Source organism: Lampris incognitus, chromosome 8, assembly GCF_029633865.1.
Source record: "Lampris incognitus isolate fLamInc1 chromosome 8, fLamInc1.hap2, whole genome shotgun sequence".
Classification (NCBI taxonomy): domain Eukaryota; kingdom Metazoa; phylum Chordata; class Actinopteri; order Lampriformes; family Lampridae; genus Lampris; species Lampris incognitus.
In genome coordinates this window covers 60,545,994-60,566,380 of record NC_079218.1, presented here as the reverse complement: position 1 = coordinate 60,566,380, position 20,387 = coordinate 60,545,994, and the positions used below count along the sequence as shown (strand labels likewise).

At 44.2% G+C, this 20,387-nt stretch overlaps 1 protein-coding gene across 1 annotated transcript in view; it reads right to left on the bottom strand.

The window, feature by feature from the left end:
* Positions 1–20,387, bottom strand: part of oatx (organic anion transporter X) — a 96,386-nt gene that overhangs the window by 49,342 nt on the left and 26,657 nt on the right. Inside the window, exons 9-12 of the mRNA XM_056284992.1 lie at positions 17,867–17,990; positions 15,304–15,419; positions 14,930–14,984; positions 6,939–7,098 (exon numbers count right to left, since the gene is read on the bottom strand). Coding sequence (XP_056140967.1) covers positions 6,939–7,098; positions 14,930–14,984; positions 15,304–15,419; positions 17,867–17,990 — 455 coding nt within the window. The remainder of the gene's footprint in view (positions 1–6,938; positions 7,099–14,929; positions 14,985–15,303; positions 15,420–17,866; positions 17,991–20,387) is intronic.

Sequence of the window (20,387 nt, the reverse complement as noted above, 5' to 3'; positions counted from 1 at the left end):
ATTCATAAAGAAATCTGTCTCAAGTAGAAACTGTATGCATGAAGAAATCTGTCTCATATAGAAACTGTATTCACAAAAAATCTATCTCATGTAGAAACTGTATTCATGAAGAAATCTGTCTCATGTAGAAACTGTATTCATAAAGAAACCTGTCAGACGCAGAAACTGTATTCATAAAGAAATCTGTCTCATATAGAAACTCTATTCATAAAGAGATCTGTCTCCAGTAGAAACTGTATTCATAAAGAAATCTGTCTCATGTAGAAATTGTATTCATGAAGAAATCTGTCTCCAGTAGAAACTGTATTCATAAAGAAATCTGTCTCCAGTAGAAACTGTATTCATGAAGAAATCTGTCTCATATAGAAACTGTATTCACAAAAAATCTATCTCATGTAGAAACTCTATTCATAAAGAGATCTGTCTCATGTAGAAACTGTATTCATAAAGAAATTTGTCTCATGTAGAAACTGTATTCATGAAGAAATCTGTCTCCAGTAGAAACTGTATTCATAAAGAAATCTGTCTCAAGTAGAAACTGTATTCATAAAGAAATTTGTCTCTAGTAGAAACTGTATTCATGAAGAAATCCGTCTCATATAGAAACTGTATTCACAAAAAATCTATCTCATGTAGAAACTGTATTCATGAAGAAATCTGTCTCATGTAGAAACTGTATTCATAAAGAAATCTGTCTCATGTAGAAACTGTATTCACAAAAAATCTATCTCATGTAGAAACTCTATTCATAAAGAGATCTGTCTCCAGTAGAAACTGTATTCATAAAGAAATCTGTCTCATGTAGAAATTGTATTCATAAAGAAATCTGTCTCATGTAGAAACTGTATTCATGAAGAAATCTGTCTCCAGTAGAAACTGTATTCATAAAGAAATCTGTCTCCAGTAGAAACTGTATTCATGAAGAAATCTGTCTCCAGTAGAAACTGTATTCATAAAGAAATCTGTCTCCAGTAGAAACTGTATTCATGAAGAAATCTGTCTCATATAGAAACTGTATTCACAAAAAGTCTATCTCATGTAGAAACTCTATTCATAAAGAGATCTGTCTCCAGTAGAAACTGTATTCATAAAGAAATCTGTCTCATGTAGAAACTGTATTCATGAAGAAATCTGTCTCCAGTAGAAACTGTATTCATAAAGAAATCTGTCTCCAGTAGAAACTGTATTCATAAAGACATCTGCCACAAGTAGAAACTGTATTCATGAAGAAATCTGTCTCAAGTTGAAACTCTATTCATGAAGAAATCTGTCTCAAGTAGAAACTGTATTTATAAAGAAATCTGTCTCATGTAGAAACTGTATTCAAAAAAATCTATCTCATGTGGAAACTGTATTCATAAAGAAATCTGTCTCCAGTAGAAACTGTATTCATGAAGAAATCTGTCTCAAATAGAAACTGTATTCATAAAGAAATCTGTCACAAGTAGAAACTGTATTCATGAAGAAATCTGTCTCATATAGAAACTGTATTCACAAAAAGTCTATCTCATGTAGAAACTCTATTCATAAGGAGATCTGTCTCCAGTAGAAACTGTATTCATAAAGAAATCTGTCTCATGTAGAAACTGTATTCATGAAGAAATCTGTCTCCAGTAGAAACTGTATTCATAAAGAAATCTGTCTCCAGTAGAAACTGTATTCATAAAGACATCTGCCACAAGTAGAAACTGTATTCATGAAGAAATCTGTCTCAAGTTGAAACTCTATTCATGAAGAAATCTGTCTCAAGTAGAAACTGTATTCATAAAGAAATCTGTCTCATGTAGAAACTGTATTCAAAAAAATCTATCTCATGTGGAAACTCTATTCATAAAGAGATCTGTCTCCAGTAGAAACTGTATTCATAAAGAAATCTGTCTCATGTAGAAACTGTATTCACAAAAAATCTATCTCATGTAGAAATTCTATTCATAAAGAAATCTGTCTCCAGTAGAAACTGTATTCATAAAGAAATCTGTCTCCAGTAGAAACTGTATTCATGAAGAAATCTGTCTCAAGTAGAAACTGTATTCATAAAGAAATCTGTCTCCAGTAGAGACTGTATTCATGAAGAAATCTGTCTCATATACAAACTGTATTCACAAAAAATCTATCTCATGTAGAAACTGTATTCATAAAGAGATCTGTTTCCAGTAGAAACTGTATTCATAAAGAAATCTGTCTCATGTAGAAACTGTATTCATGAAGAAATTAGTCTCCAATAGAAACTGTATTCATAAAGAAATCTGTCTCCAGTAGAAACTCTATTCATACAGAAATCTGTCTCATGTAGAAACTGTATTCATGAAGAAATCTGTCTCAAGTAGAAACTGTATTCACAAAAAATATATCTCATGTAGAAACTCTATTCATAAAGAAATCTGTCTCATGTAGAAAATGTATTCATGAAGAAATCTGTCTCCAGTAGAAACTGTATTCATAAAGAAATCTGTCTCCAGTAGAAACTGTATTCATGAAGAAATCTGTCTCCAGTAGAAACTGTATTCATAAAGAAATCTGTCAAGTAGAAACTGTATTCACAAAAAAATCTATCTCATGTAGAAACTCTATTCATAAAGAAATCTGTCTCATGTAGAAACTGTATCCATAAAGAGATCTGTCTCCAGTAGAAACTGTATTCATAAAGAAATCTGTCTCATGTAGAAACTGTATTCATGAAGAAATCTGTCTCCAGTAGAAACTGTATTCATAAAGAAATCTGTCTCCAGTAGAAACTGTATTCATGAAGAAATCTGTCTCCAGTAGAAACTCTATTCATACAGAAATCTGTCTCCAGTAGAAACTGTATTCATAAAGAAATCTGTCTCCAGTAGAAACTGTATTCATAAAGAAATCTGTCAAGTAGAAACTGTATTCACAAAAAAATCTATCTCATGTAGAAACTCTATTCATAAAGAAATCTGTCTCATGTAGAAACTGTATCCATAAAGAGATGTGTCTCCAGTAGAAACTGTATTCATAAAGAAATCTGTCTCATGTAGAAACTGTATTCATGAAGAAATCTGTCTCCAGTAGAAACTGTATTCATAAAGAAATCTGTCTCCAGTAGAAACTGTATTCATGAAGAAATCTGTCTCCAATAGAAACTCTATTCATACAGAAATCTGTCTCCAGTAGAAACTGTATTCATAAAGAAATCTGTCTCCAGTAGAAACTGTATTCATGAAGAAATCTGTCTCCAGTAGAAACTGTATTCATAAAGAAATCTGTCTCCAGTAGAAACTGTATTCATAAAGAAATCTGTCTCCAGTAGAAACTGTATTCATAAAGAAATCTGTCTCATATAGAAACTGTATTCATAAAGAAATCTGTCTCCAGTAGAAACTGTATTCACAAAGAAATCTGTTTCAAGTAGAAACTGTATTCATAAAGAAATCTGTCTCCAGTAGAAACTGTATTCATAAAGAAATCTGTCTCAAGTAGAAACTGTATTAATAAAGAAATCTGTCTCAAGTAGAAACTGTATTCATAAAGAAATCTGTCACACGCAGAAACTGTATTCATAAAGAAATCTGTCTCCAGTAGAAACTGTATTCATAAAGAAACCTGTCACACGCAGAAACTGTATTCATAAAGAAATCTGTCTCATATAGAAACTGTATTCATAAAGAAATCTGTCTCCAGTAGAAACTGTATTCATAAAGAAATCTGTCTCCAGTAGAAACTGTATTCATGAAGAAATCTGTCTCAAGTAGAAACTGTATTCATAAAGAAATCTGTCTCCAGTAGAAACTGTATTCATAAAGAAATATGTCTCCAGTAGAAACTGTATTCATGAAGAAATCTGTCTCCAGTAGAAACTGTATTCATGAAGAAATCTGTCTCCAGTAGAAACTGTATTCATAAAGAAATCTGTCTCCAGTAGAAACTGTATTCATAAAGAAATCTGTCTCATATAGAAACTGTATTCATAAAGAAATCTGTCTCCAGTAGAAACTGTATTCACAAAGAAATCTGTTTCAAGTAGAAACTGTATTCATAAAGAAATCTGTCTCCAGTAGAAACTGTATTCATAAAGAAATCTGTCTCAAGTAGAAACTGTATTAATAAAGAAATCTGTCTCAAGTAGAAACTGTATTCATAAAGAAATCTGTCACACGCAGAAACTGTATTCATAAAGAAATCTGTCTCCAGTAGAAACTGTATTCATAAAGAAACCTGTCACACGCAGAAACTGTATTCATAAAGAAATCTGTCTCATATAGAAACTGTATTCATAAAGAAATCTGTCTCCAGTAGAAACTGTATTCATAAAGAAATCTGTCTCCAGTAGAAACTGTATTCATAAAGAAATCTGTCTCAAGTAGAAACTGTATTCATGAAGAAATCTGTCTCAAGTAGAAACTGTATTCATAAAGAAATCTGTCTCATGTAGAAACTGTATTCATAAAGAAATCTGTCTCCAGTAGAAACTGTATTCATGAAGAAATCTGTGTCAATTAGAAACTCATCTGTCACTCTTTCAGACTTTTGCAGCTTACCCTGCAGAACTATCAGGGTTGACTAGAGGGGGGATTGCTTTTAAGTGGAACTCAGAGAGATTGACGACATTGTTCCTTTACAGCAGTGGTGTCCAACACTGCTACTGGAGAGCCACGCTCCTGCTGGTTTTCACTCCAACCCTGATTTAACGCAGCCGACTCTACTGACCACCTACTGACCAATACCTTGATTAATTCGACACACCTGATTCTACTGACTACCTACTGACCAAGACCTTGATTAATTCAACACACTTGATTCTACTGACTACCTGCTGACCAAGACCTTGATTAATTCAACACACCCGATTCTACTGACTACCTACTGACCAAGACCTTGATTAATTCAACACACCTGATTTTACTGACCACCTACTGACCAAGACCTTGATTAATTCAACAAACCTGATTCTACTGACTACCTACTGACCAAGACCTTGATTAATTCTATACACCTGATTCTACTGACTACCTACTGACCAAGACCTTGATTAATTCAACACACCCGATTCTACTGACTACCTACTGACCAAGACCTTGATTAATTCAACACACCTTATTCTACTGACCACCTACTGACCAAGATCTTGATTAATTCAACAAATCTGATTCTACTACCTACTGACCAAGAGCTTGATTAATTCTACACACCTGATTCTACTGACTACCAACTGACCAAGACCTTGATTAATTCAACACACCTGATTTTACTGACTACCTACTGACCAAGACCTTGATTAATTCAACACATCCGATTCTACTGACTACCTACTGACCAAGACCTTGATTAATTCAACACATCCGGTTCTACTGACTACCTACTGACCAAGACCTTGATTAATTCAACACACCTTATTCTACTGACCACCTATAGAACCAAGATCTTGATTAATTCAACAAATCTGATTCTACTACCTACTGACCAAGAGCTTGATTAATTCAACACACCTGATTCTACTGACTACCTGCTGACCAAGACCTTGATTAATTCTACACACCTGATTCTACTACCTACCTACTGACCAAGACCCCAAGACCTTGATTAGTTCGACACACCTGATTTTACTGACTACCTACTGACCAAGACCTTGATTAATTCAACACACCTGATTCTACTGACGACCCACTGACCAAGACCTTGATTAATTCAACACACCCGGTTCTACTGACTACCTACTGACCAAGACCTTGATTAATTCAACACACCTGATTCTACTGACTACCTACTGACCAAGACCTTGATTAATTCAACACACCCGATTCTACTGACTACCTACTGACCAAGACCTTGATTAAACCAACACATCTGATTCTACTGACTACCTACTGACCAAGACCTTGATTAATTCAACACACCTGATTCTACTGACTACCTACTGACCAAGACCTTGATTAATTCAACACACCTGATTCTACTGACTACCTACTGACCAAGACCTTGATTAATTCAACACATCCGATTCTACTGACAACCTGCTGACCAAGACCTTGATTAATTCTACACACCTGATTCTACTGACTACCTACTGACCAAGACCTTGATTAATTCAACACATCTGATTTTACTGACTACCTACTGACCAAGACCTTGATTAATTCAACACATCCGATTCTACTGACTACCTACTGACCAAGACCTTCATTAATTCAACACATCCGATTCTACTGACTACCTACTGACCAAGACCTTGATTAATTCAACACATCCGATTCTACTGACTACCTGCTGACCAAGACCTTGATTAATTCAACACACCTGATTCTGCTGACTACCTACTGACCAAGACCCCAAGACCTTGATTAATTCTACACACCTGATTCTACTGACTACCTACTGACCAAGACCCCAAGACCTTGATTAGTTCGACACACCTGATTTTACTGACTACCTACTGACCAAGACCTTGATTAATTCAACACACCTGATTCTACTGACTACCTACTGACCAAGACCTTGATTAATTCAACACACCTGATTCTACTGACTACCTACTGACCAAGACCTTGATTAATTCAACACACCTGATTCTACTGACTACCTGCTGACCAAGACCTTGATTAATTCAACACATCCGATTCTACTGACTACCTACTGACCAAGACCTTGATCAATTCAACACATCCGATTCTACTGACTACCTACTGACTAAGACCTTGATTAATTCAACACATCCGATTCTACTGACTACCTACTGACCGAGACCTTGGTTAATTGAATTAGGTGCGTTAAATCAGGGTTGGAGTGAAAACCGGCAGGAGGGTGGCTCTCCAGGAGCAGGGTTCGACACCACTTCTTTAGACACTAATATGTACAAATTTATATGAAGAACACTATTTCATCTCTACATGCTTTTCACTTGTGTGTGTGTGTGTGTGTGTGTGTGTGTGTGTGTGTGTGTGTGTGTGTGTGTGTGTGTGTGTGTGCATGTGTATTACCTGTAGGAACAAAGATGTTGGCGAAGATGACAAGAGCTGAGATGAAGAGGCAGGTTGCCTGGGTGACGCGGCGCCCGAGGTAACTGAGCATGCCCAGTGCAAACAGTTTTGCGGGAAAATCAACAGCACCGAAGATGATTTGCATGAGGTAAATATTCACCTGTAACCAGCCAATAGGAGAGGATATAAAAAGGAACCAGCCAATAGGAGAGGATATGATAAATAAAAACAAACATCAATATGGAGTTTGTGTTTTTCTAGATAAATATCCCTGGTGTTTTTATGGGGACCAATTCTTTGTATTCTCTGGCTTCTCTGGCTCCCTCTTGTGGCCTTCTTTGCTTTTAGCAAGTTTCTGTGTGTGTGCATTGTCCATTCAGGCAACATTCCTAGTCCCATCTTCATGTGACTGTTTGAGGGACTAAACAGAACTAAAAAGGGCTGAGATGAAGAAGTAGGTTGCCTGAGTGAGGCAGCATCCGAGGTAACTGAGCATGCCCAGTGCAAACAGCTTTGTGGGAAAATCAACAGCACCGAATATTAGAATCAGAAATTCATTTATTCATCCCCGAGGGGAAATTGGGTCCTATAACAGACTCACACTCTAGTAAAGAAAAACTAACAAGATACAAGATAACAAGAAAATAGAAATAAGAAAAATAAGAAAAATAGAAGACAAAATAAGAAATAGAAATAAGAATAAAATATGTAAACCTATGTGCACCATGCTCCAGCATATAAAACCGTATCTGTACTGTATTACTGCAGCATTAAACAACAGCACCAACAAACACTGACAGGGTAACACAAGTGGGAGGGCCAGTCTGATGATTGCTGACTCCGTGTGTCTGACCCTCTGTAAAGTTTGATGGCCACCGGCAGGAATGACCTCCTGTGGCGCTCTGCAATGCATTTCAGCAGAATGACGCTATCACTAAAAGTCCACCTGTGCCCAACCAGCACATCATGGAGTGGGTGGGAGACATTTTCCATGATGGCACATAACGTCAACAGCGTCCTCCTCTCAGAAACTGCCACCAGAGTGTCCAGCTCCACCTCCACAATGTCACCGGCCTTGCGGATCAGTTTATTGAGCCTGTTTGCATCCGCTACCCTCAACCTGCTGCCCCAACACACAACAGCAAACAGCAGAGCACTGGCCACCACAGACTCACACCACATCCTGAGCATTGTCTGGCAGATGTTGAAGGACCTCAGCCTCCTCAAACAGTACAGACCGCTCTGTCCCTTCTTGTAGAGGGCATCAGTGTTCTTAGCCTGGTCCGGTTTATTGTCTATATACACCCCCAGCTACTTGTAGTATTCCACAGTGTCCACACTGACCTCCTGGATGGAGACAGGGGGTCCCTGGTGTCATGTCCCTTCTCACATCAACAACCAGCTCCTTTGTCTTAGTCACGTTGAGCTGCAGATGGTTCTGCTCACACCACGTGACAAAGTTTCCCACCACAGCCCTGTACTCAGCCCCCTCGCCCTTACTGATGCATCCAACTATAGTAGAGTCAACAGAGAACTTCTGAAGATGGCAGGACTCTGTGTGGTAGTTGAAGTCCGTGGTGTGGAGGGTGAAAAGGAAGGGAGACAGGACCGTCCCCTGCGGAGCCCCAGTGTTGCTGACCACTCTGTCTGACACACGGTGTTGCAAGTGCACATACTGTGGTCTACCAGTAAGGTAGTCAACAATCCAGGACACAGGGGGCATCTACCTGCATTGCTGTCAGCTTCTCACCCAGTACAGCTGGCCGGATGGTGTTGAAGGCACTGGAGAAGTCAAAGAACATGCCCTCACAGAGCTCGCTGGCTTATCCAGGTGGGCGTAGGCATGGTTAAGCAGGAAAAAGATGGCATCCTTAACTCCCAGTCGGCGCTGGGAGGCGACTGGAGGGGGTTTAAGTGTTGCTAGACCGTGGGCAGAAGCTGCTCCAGGATGTCTTTCCAGGGTCTTCATATTGTGGGCGGTCAATGCTACCGGTCTGTAGTCCTTGGAGTGTTGAGTTAAAGTTATGATTTGCATGAAGTAAATATTCAGCTGGAACCAGCCATTAGGAGAGGATATCCATACAGACAACACCCCCACTGCTGACGCCAACTTCATGGGACATTTTGAGGAACCAAAGCAAACAACTAACCAACCAAACAGAATCAGATTAATCTTTATTTGTCCACACGGAATCTGACTCGGGTTTAGTGGCTCTCAAAGACTAACAGCAGAACAATCCTTAGAACATTAACACAAGGTATGACTATATACAGGTGAAACAGGAGGGCAGTAGTGCAGTGGTGCAGAGTGCAAATGTGCTGGAACTAATGTTAGGCTACTTGTACACATGAGGTAGGTGGACATGACAGAATATGCATACACACACACACAAACACACACACACACACACACACACACACACACACACACACATATAGTAGCGTATCCGGATTTGGTAACCTAGCAACGAATGGGGGTGGGCTTTTTGGGGGTGGGCTTTTTGGGGGTGGGCTTTGAGCGGGACTCGAGAGGAAGTTGGATGTGTTGGTCTGCGCGGTGAGCAGGTGGTGCGGGTCGTGGGTGTAACAAAAAGGGGCAGTAGAACTCACCGATTGACCTGACATGGCGTCTCCGGGCCTCATTATGGATGGAAACGCTCCATTGGGGTCAGAAGTGGGATCCAGGACTGGTACTCCACGCCGGGGGAGAGAAGCTTTCGAGCCGGCCGGAGCTAGCTATGGAGGAGCACAGCGGAGACGACGGGCCGCTAGGTAACAAAGCTAAGCAGCAGACAGACTCAACGACTGGATGGAGGAAACACAGCGCCTCCTATAGCCGACCTGGAGATGGAGCAGACAGGTGCGACTGCGAGACCCCCCACCCAGCCGCCCGCCCGCCAGAGCACCCCTGCTGCCGCAGCCGCTGAGCAGCCAGCCCGTCCCGGAACGGGGGGGGGGGGGCACAGAGAACGTTTTCGCCTTCGCAAACAGCCCCCTACCTACAAGGCGAAGTCCAGTTGGGAGGTCTTCAGAACCCAGTTCCGGGCCGTAAGTGAACTCAACAGAGGAGCTGTGGAGATAAAGGGACTTATTTGGCTGTAGGTTTAGCAGGGGATGCTATGTCAGTGTTAGCTAGCCTACCGACCCTGAAGCCATGCCATGCCATGCCATGCCATGCCATGCCATGCCACGCCATGCCATGCCATGTGAAGCAGCAGCCCTCCGCCGTGGAGAAGAAGAGCACACTGCAGCACCTACGATCCGGTTCTAGCACAGCGCGAGAGAGAGAGCGCGAGGCGAGTCCCTGCCGAATATGCAGGCGAGGAAGAGAGGCGAGGAAGAAAGGCGAGGTAGAGAGGCGAGGAAGAGAGGCGAGGTAGAGAGGCGAGGAAGAGAGGCGAGGAAGAGAGGCGAGGTAGAGAGGCGAGGAAGAGAGGCGATGTAGAGAGGCGAGGAAGAGAGGCGAGGTAGAGAGGAGAGGTAGAGAGGCGAGGAAGAGAGGCGAGGAAGAGAGGCGAGGTAGAGAGGCGAGGTAGAGAGGAGAGGTAGAGAGGCGAGGTAGAGAGGCGAGGAAGAGAGGCGAGGTAGAGAGGAGAGGAAGAGAGGCGAGGAAGAGAGGAGAGGTAGAGAGGCGAGGAAGAGAGGCGAGGAAGAGGGGCGAGGAAGAGAGGAGAGGTAGAGAGGCGAGGAAGAGAGGCGAGGAAGAGAGGCGAGGAAGAGAGACGAGGAAGAGAGGCGAGGTAGAGAGGCGAGGAAGAGAGGCGAGGTAGAGAGGCGAGGAAGAGAGGCTGTTCCCTCTGGCATACCCCGGCCCGGCGCTAACTGTGAACCACAGCAACGGATGATGACGGAGCAACTCATGGACGGGCTAAACGACAGCGAAACGAGAGTTCCGGTTAAACTCCGACGCCCCGGGACAGCGAGAGAGCCACTCACAACAGCTATGGCGGCGGAAACGGTGTACTGGGCTGAACGGGGAAACGCCAGCTCCGTCACTCGCTCCAGCTGCGCTATCGCTCCCTTCGCTCACTCGCCTCGGATGAACGTCGCGCGAGTCCCAACCGGAACTGACGTCATACCCAGGCGTCCGCGTAAAGACGCCATTTTGGGAAAGTCAGATCACCCCAAAATGCATGGGAGAGCTACAGTAAGGGTGCTTGACATGGAAAAAAGCCAGTGTTGCCCAATCAGTCGGCCAAGCTGGTTCCACGGCTCCCATGAGAACACCAGTGAACAGTCAGTGGGGGGAAATTCCACACAGAACCAGAAAATGATGAGACCCCCTCAATACAACCCCACACCAGTGATGCAGAGAAAAAGAGCCACTGCCACCCTGTACTGTGAGATGTGTTGCCTACTACACATCAAGAAGACACGCACAACGGCGTTGCACTCCCAAAGCGATGGGATGGTCAAGCGGTACAACCGCACCCTCCTGGTGCAACTGTCACTCTTCGTCCGAAAGCACCAGCGTGACTTGGACGACTACTTACAATTGTTGATGATGGCTTATCGGGAAACAGTGCGCCAAAGCACCGGTTGCACTCCGGCTTCGAGCATGTTCGGCCAAGAACTGTGCACTCCAACAGAGCTCCTTTTTGGGTGCCCTCCGGGAGAAGAACTGGGTGAAGCAGGGCCCATGTATGTCCAGCACATCCAGGAGCAGATGGAGAGAGTTCACGAGTTTGCTCAACACCACATCCAAAGACAGAAGCAACAGTACGATACCCGTGCTCATGGGAAGCTGTACCAGCCAGGTGACCGTGTGTGGCTATACTGCCCCTGACGCCAGAGAGGAAGATGCCCCAAACTGGTGAGTTAGTGGGAGGGACCCTTCCACTATACTGGAAGCCCTGTCCGATGTAGTGTACCGGGTACAGAAAAATGGCCTGCAGAAGAAAGTGGTGGTGCACCAAGGGTTAGGGTTCTTCTCTCCCTCCTCCATACAGAGGAGGGAGAGAAGTTGAGCCAGGCTCTACACCTTCAGGACACTATACTACGGCAGATGACAGCCAGCCAGACTTCGAAGCAGGGGCGACAGCAGCTTCAGATGGAGAGGAGACAGAGGTGCCTGTGTGGACAGAAATGGATGAAGAGGACGATGTCTCAGCAGGGGCCAGTTGGGAGGAGGGAAAGGAGAAAACTTTTGAGTTGAGAAGATCAAAGCGACAGCGGCACCCAGCTCAGGGCTACTGTTGTGCAAGCATAGCTGATGACGAAACAGACTGAAAAAAAGAGCCCATGAAAAGAGAAAAGGAGTTCCAGAAAAAAAAGAGTTCCTGGTTTCCCTCCTCCCCTTCTCTGGTTCTAGGTTCCAAGGGCCAGGCATGTTCGAGATCCAGGGCCATCAGTTCAAGTTGCTGTTACATAGAACTGTCACATTCGGGGACGAATGCTTTCTTTAAGGGGGGGGCAATGTAGCATATCAGAATTTGGTAACCTAGCAATGAATGGGGGTGGGCTTTTTGGGGGTGGTTTTTGAGCGGGAGTCGAGAAGAAGTGGGCATTTTTCATGTTTTGGTCTGCGTGGCGAGCAGGTGGTGCGAGTCGTGGGTGTAATAAAAAAGGGCAATAAAATTCACCAATTGACCTGACATCGTGTCTCCGGGCCTCATTATGGATCGAAACACTTCTATATATATATATATATATATATACACACACACACACACACACACACACCTATATATATATATAAGGGCCATAAGATAGGGCATATATCATATGTATATATGATAATGTCAAGTGTTCATTACAGCAACAGCCTGCAGAAAGAAACTGTTTTTATATCTGGTTGTTTTGGGGTACAGTGCTCTGTAGCGCCCACTAAAGGGGAGGAGTTGGAACAGGTTGTGACCAGGGTGTGATGGGTCTGCAGTGATGTTGCCTGCCCGTTTCCTGAGTCTGGAGGTGTATAAGTCCTGAATGGAGGGCACGTTTGCACCAATATTTTTTCTCTGTAGTCCTGGCTGCCAATTGTAGTCTGTCCCTGTCCTCTCTGGTGGCCGATCGACACCAGACAGTGGTGGATGTGCAGAGGACATACTGGATTACTGAAGAGAAGAACTGAATCAGCACTTCCTGAAACAGGTTGAACTTTCTGAGCTGATGGTGAAAGTAAACCCCCTGCTGGGTCTTTTTGTTGATTGTGTCTGATTGTGCCTGTGTTGGACACCCACCTTTGGTCCAGGGACGCTGTGGATCCCAGAAATCTGAAGGTTTCCACGGCAAAATTAGTGCCGTTGAGTATGGTTGGGGGGGGGCTTCTCCTGAAGTCCAGTCACCCACACAGTTGGGGTTTTTTTGTTGATTTTCACCCCTTTTTCTCCTCAATTGTACTTTCACCAATTACCCCACTGTTCCGAGCCGTCCCGGTCTCTGCTCCACCCCCTCTGCCGAGCCAGGGAGGGCTGCAGACTACCACATGCCTCCTCCGATACATGTGGAGTCACTAGCCGCTTCTTTTCACCTGACAGTGAGGAGTTTCGCCAGGGGGACGTAGCGCATAGGAGGATCATGCTATTCCCCCCAGTTCCCCCGAACAGGCGCCTCGACCGACCAGAGGAGGTGCTACTGCAGCAACCAGGATATATACCCACATCCGGCCTCCCACCCGCAGACATGATCAATTGTTTCTGTAGGGACACCCGACCAAGCCGGAGGTGACACGGGGATTTGATCCGGCGATTCGATCTGGCGATCCCCATGTTGGTAGGCAACGGAATAGACCACCACACCACCCAGACGCCCCACTCTTCACAGTTTTGAGTGTTCAGTTCCAGGTTGTTATGGCCTCACCAGAGGGCCAGCTGTTCAACCTCCCATCTGTATGCAGACTAGTCACTGTGCCGGATGAGGCTGATGATCATTGTGTCATAGAAAAGCACTATATAAAATGCAACTTGACTGATTGATTGATTGATCTGCAAATATCAGGAGTTTAACAGACGGGTGTCATCCTGAGATGCAGTCGTTTGTGTAGAGGGAGAAGGGCAGAGGGGAGAGCACACATCCCTGGGGGCGCCAGTGCTGATTATCCAGGTACTCGTTGTGATATTCCCCAGCCTCACCTGCTGCCTCCTGTCTGTCAGGAAGTTGTTGATCCACTGGCAGATGGGGGCTGGTACAGTGAGCTGGGTGAGTTTGGAGTGGAGGATATCTGGGATGATGGTGTTGAACGCTGAGCTGAAGTCCACAGACAGGACCCTTGCATATGTTCCTGGGTAGTGGAGGTCTTGCAAAATGTAGTGTAGTCCCATGATGGCTGTACCATCCACTGAGCTCTTTGCCCACTAGGCAAATGTAGGAGGTCCAGTAGCAGGCCTTGGCGTTCCTTCAGGTGGTCGAACATCAGTCTCTCAAAAGATTTCATGACCAGGCGTCAGGACAATGGGCCTGTAGTCATTTAATCCTGAGATACAGGGTTTCTTAGGGACTGGAACGATAGTGGAGCTTTTGAAGCTGTGTGAAGGGGACTTCACACAGCTCCAGTGATCTGCTGAAGATAAGTATGAAGGTGAGGGTCAGCTGATCAGCACAGACTTACAGGCAGAGTGAGACATGCTGTCCAGATCTGGTGCCTTCCTGATCTTCTGTCTCTGGAAGAGCTAACACATCTTCTTCACAGATTGTGAGTGCAGGTAGGGGGATCAGTGGGGAGGGGCTGGGTGGGGGTGCAGTTGGTTGTATGATGTAGCTGGAGAGGTTGAGGGGTGTGAGAATGGGCTTATCCAACCTGCAGTAAAACACATTCAGGCTGTCAGCCAGTTGATGGTTCTCTGCAGTGTGTGTGGGGATGGAGGGTCTCCTGTAGTTTGTGATGTCTAGCAGGCGTCTCCACACAGACACAGGATCTTTAGCTGTTTTTCAGCTTTTCAGTGGAGCCCCTTTTGGCCACTCTGATCTCCTTCGTCAACAGAACTAACAAATCAAACAGAACTAACTCACTAATTTACAGTTAAAATGAAATGGTTAAAAACTCAGATGCTTACCCCAAATTTCTGCAGGTCCATGGCCAACCCGTAGTATGCAAAGCTGGTGGAAAACCTAAGGGAAAATAATTTGGTGTTACGGTGTTACTTCTTTGATTACTGGGATATTTAAATGTTTTGATATCTTGGGTACAGAAATATGCTTCCATCAATATTCAGGACTGAAATCTTGTACTTTAAAACTTTTTGTTCCTCATGTTGAGCTTTCTGCCGAGACTAAGTCCCAACCGAAATGAGCGTCAGGAAACTCAAACTTAAATTAAATACCAGAAAGGTACTTTGGGATCCTAAAGACAGTGTCTGGATTCCTAAAAACTACTTTCTAGATGAGTGCTTCTTTATCGGTAGAGAGTACTTTCCGTGAGTTTTCTCACCAGACAGCCACCAGACAGACAGAGATGCGTCTCATCCCACGTGTCCTCAGAAGGTCATATGCCGTGAATGAAGACTTACTTGACTCTATTTCTTTTTTCATGTGGGAGTGGAGGACCTACATACACACATAGTACAAGCACACATACACAAACAATACACGCAAATAATTCATATATATCATAAATTATATCTCAGATATACTGTATACCAGAAAAGTTAAATCAGTTCATCTGGACACAAGGTTTAGTGAGAGAAACGTTTCATCGCTCATCCAAGTGACTTAGTCATTCTCAGTTGAATACAGGTATCTCCACCCTTGTAACAGTTACAAACTGGCGATCTAACACCGGTTTTATACGCAAATTGCCATGGCCTGAAGTGGTGGAGGTACTCCGTATGAAATTACAGGACGACCCCACTCTTAACAATAGGACTATCCTCACACTGACCCAAGTGTCTCTGCTCCTGAAGTTGTCTTGAGGCATGCTCAATAATTCAGGTATGAAAATCACAGAAAGTTGAAACAGTTCATCTGGACACAACGTTTATTGAGAGAAACGTTCCATCACTCATCTAAGTGACCTCTTCAGTCTCAGCTGACTGCAGGTACCCCACCCTTATAATCAATACAGTGGCATAACCACCCAAACCCAACGATCGGGTTCATATGTGAATATGGGTGTGACCATTAACTAGAGTTACAATGGTCATGTGTACTATTCACAGAGGATTTTGGAATGGTTGCAATCACAGCATTGTAAAATGATAACAGATGTACGCTTAGCCCCACCCCCAGACCCTCCCCCCACCCCCGGTTCAGGGATGGTTGCTCTCTCAGTCCCTCTTCACATAAATGGCCTCTTTGACTCCCCATTCAAACCAGCTTTCCTCCCTATCAAGGATGTGCACTTCCTCATCCCTGAAAGAGTGGCCAGTGGCCTGTAGATGGTATAGACTGTGGAGTCCTGGCCTGTAGATGGTGTAGGCTGTGGAGTCCTGGCCTGACATGTTAGTTCTCCTGTGTTGTGCCATCCTCTTGCCCAGCGTCTGTTTGGTCTCCCCGATGTACAAGTCATGGCAATCCACCTGGCACTTAACAGCTACACTATATTGCTCTGTTTGTGCCGGGGGACCTGATCCTTGGGGTGGACCAACTTCTAGCGCAGTGTGATTTGGGGTTTGAAAGCAACTGAGACGCGATTTTTGGAAAATATGCGTCTCAACTGTTCTGACACTCTCGCCACATACGGAATCACCACTGGTTTACGCTTTGGCAGCTGTTGTCCTTCTCCTCCCTTCGACGGGCTAGTGCACTTTTTGGGCGTCTTCCTGGCTTTGACAAACGCACAGTTAGGATAACCACACTTAACCAGGGCCTGTTTAATGTGGGATTTCTCCTCTCCCAGTGTCCTGATGACTTCTAGTTTGCGCTCCAGTGGATGATGAGAGTCAAACCTTAAGTACTGATCAGTATGTATTGGTTTATGGTAAACATCAACAATCAAATGTCCCCCATCACCAATTACAATTTCACAGTCTAAGAAGGCTAACCTGTCATTTTTCGCATCCTCCCTGGTGAACTTGATGTGGTGTCCACAGAGTTCATGTGGTTGGTGAAATGTGCTACGTCCTGAGATTTAATTTTAACCCAGGTGTTGTCCAGGTGTCGTCCATTTTTCATCCATCTCCATAATGATGTCCCTCGCCCCAAGGTGAGGGACATCATTATGGAGATGGATGAAAAATTGTCTCTTATAATGTTGAGTCTCACTTCACATGCATTCCGGTTGATGAAGCAGTGGAGGTAGTCTGTATGAAATTACAAAACGACCCCACCCTTAGCAATAGGACTACCATTAACAGTGGCTCTGTGGATAGTACACATGGCCATTGTAACTCTAGTTAATGGTCACATCAATTTGCACTTGAAACTGGTCGATGGTTTCGGTCGTTATATCACTGTATTGTTTATAAGGGTGGGGACACCTGCAGTCACTGTATTGTTTATAAGGGTGGGGACACCTGCAGTCACTGTATTGTTTATAAGGGTGGGGACACCTGCAGTCACTGTATTGTTTATAAGGGTGGGGGTACCTGCAGTCATTGTATAGTTTATAAGGGTGGGGACACCTGCAGCCACTGTATTGTTTATAAGGGTGGGGTACCTGCAGTCACTGTATTGTTTATAAGGGTGGGGTACCTGCAGTCACTGTATTGTTTATAAGGGTGGGGTACCTGCAGTCACTGCATTGTTTATAAGGGTGGGGGTACCTGCAGCCAGGTGAGACTGAAGAGGTCACTTAGATGATGATGAAACATTTTTCGCACCAAACCTTATGTCCAGATGAAGTGATTCATTTTTTTTTCCTGGCATTGGACACCTGGATTATTGAGCATGCGTCTTGACAGATATAAACTCCATATTTATGTGGGACAGACAGACAGACAGACAGACAGACAGACAGACAGACAGATAGATAGATAGATAGATAGATAGATAGATAGATAGATAGATAGATAGATAGATAGATAGATAGATAGATAGATAGATAGATAGATAACCTCCAGTGTTATCTTCTCCACCATCTCTGGTTTGCCATTGATTTGAGCCACGTGGTGAATGCTCTTCAGCGCATCCTCTGAACGTCGATTTAGAACCAGCCAGCGGGCCGACTCGGAGAACCACCTGACCAATCAGAGACAGGGTACCGGACCAGTCAGACAGCAGACACACTCTTCTCTGGAAACTCGTCTTTCGAAAAACAGACAGAACAGAACTACACTTCTCCAGTACGACTTTTATCTCAGAGGACGATGCTGAAATAATCATGATGTGACCTCCTACTGGCTCCTGCAAACACGCTCTTTTCGCCTGTCGCTCCTCACGGGAGGCCCTATTAAAAAAGACCAGATCGCTGCTTCCAGCTCTGGTTCTCTGCGAAAGGTCATAGGTTACAGGTAGTACATGATTTGTCATGATTTGAACAAAACCAGTTTTGGATTTCCAGATTTGATTTTTAAACAAGCCAAACATTCTGGGTCACAGTTTCTGCTGCGGTCCACTAACAAGACGCAACAAGCTGCACTTCTTTACCAAACTAGACAAAACTGGAACTAATATGTTCTTTATTACACAGCAAACAGTAATGCCCTTATTAGAAACCATCCATCCCTCCATCCACCATCTGAACCACTTATCCTGCTCTCAGGGTCGCAGGGATGCTGGAGCCTATCCCAGCAGTCATTGGCCAGCAGGCGGGGAGACACCCTGGACAGGCCGCCAGGCCATCACACACACATTCATACCTAGGGACAATTTAGTACAGCCAATTCGCCTGACCTACATGTCTTTGGACTGTGGGAGGAAACCGGAGCACTCAGAGGAAACCCACACAGACACGGGGAGAACATGCAAACTCCACACAGAAAGGACCTGGCATGGCCTGTCTTAGAGTCTGTACTGACCAGCCGGTTCCAATTTTCACACTGATCTTCAGCAGATCACTGGAGCTGTGTGAAGTCCCCTCCTGCTTCAAGAGCTCCGCTATCATCCTGGTCCCCAACAAACCCCGTATCACAGGATTAAATGACTACAGCACCATTGCCATAATGTCTGTGGTCATGAAATCCTTCGAGAGACTGGTGTTGGCCCACCTGAAGGAAATCACAGGCCCACTGCTCGAACCCCTGCAGTTTGCCTACCGAGCAAACAGGTCAGTGGAGGATGCAGTCAACATGGGATTGCACTACATCTTCCAACACCTTGACTCCCCAGGGACATACGCAAGGGTGCTGTTTGCGGACTTCAGCTCAGCGTTCAACACCATCGTCCCAGATATCCTGCACTCCAAACTCTCCCAGCTCACTGTACCGGTCCCCATCTGCCAGTGGATAACAGACTTCCTGACAGACAGGAGGTAGCTGGTGAGGCTGGGTAAAATCACATCCAGTACCTGGACAATCAGCACTGGCGCCCCCCAGGGATGTGTGCTCTCCCCTCTACCCTTCTCCCTCTTCACAAATGACTGCACCTCAGGTGACTCGTCTGTTAAACTCCTGAAGTTTGCAGACGACACAACCATCAGTGGCCTTATCTGGGATGGTGACCAATGTGCATATTGATGGGAGGTTGATCATGTGGCCCTCTGTTGCAGCCATAACAACCTGGAGCTGAACAGTGGAGATGACGGTGGACTTCAGGAGGAGCCCCCCAACACTGCCCCTCCCGCATCATACGTTGTCGGCAATGAAAACCTATACAGGTCGAATGTTTATTGAAATACAAGCGTGTGTTATCTGCTGCAAAAGCAGTGTATCTCTCTCTCACTTAATCAATATTAATAAACATAACCCCAGATTTCTCTTCGACACTGTATATAAACTTACTAAATGCAGCCATCTATTAGCTGCCCACCATCCATGGCCCATGAGTTTCTAGACTCTTTCTGCAATAAGGTTGATGAGATCATTAACAAGATTGGTTCTTCAACTCCAGCTACTCCTGCAGATCCTGTCTTACCAAATTCATATCTACACAATGAGTCACTGACAGTCCCAGTTATTACAGCTTTTGAGACTATCTCTCTTGATACTTTGACTAAGCTCATGTCAGCTTCTAAACCAACTGCTTGCCTACTTGACCCCGTACCAGAAAAACTGTTTAAAGACCCCTGGTCTTTCCTGGGACCTACAATGCTAGACACTGTTAATTTATCTCTTACTACTGGCACTGTTTCCATCAGTTTTAAGACAGCTGTGGGCAAACCTCTACTTAATGTAGCGCCCCTATCCTTAATAAGACTAGAGAGCTATAGATCAAGCACCGAGCTTCTGGGTAGTAAGCTAGAATATGTCACAAGGTGGGACTCTGTATAGAGAAATAGAACAGCCGACAATTGTATTACACAATTAACCAACAATCAGTACAAGCTACTGAGAATGTAAACCCCGACTTTTACCAAACAGTAGGAAAATGGAATATAATAAAAATAGAACTACAATAGAGCGCTTTCTTTTCAAAACCCTCAAAAACCCCAAGAGTAGATTGTCTTTGTGTGTGTGGTACTAAGTGTCAGTGTATTTG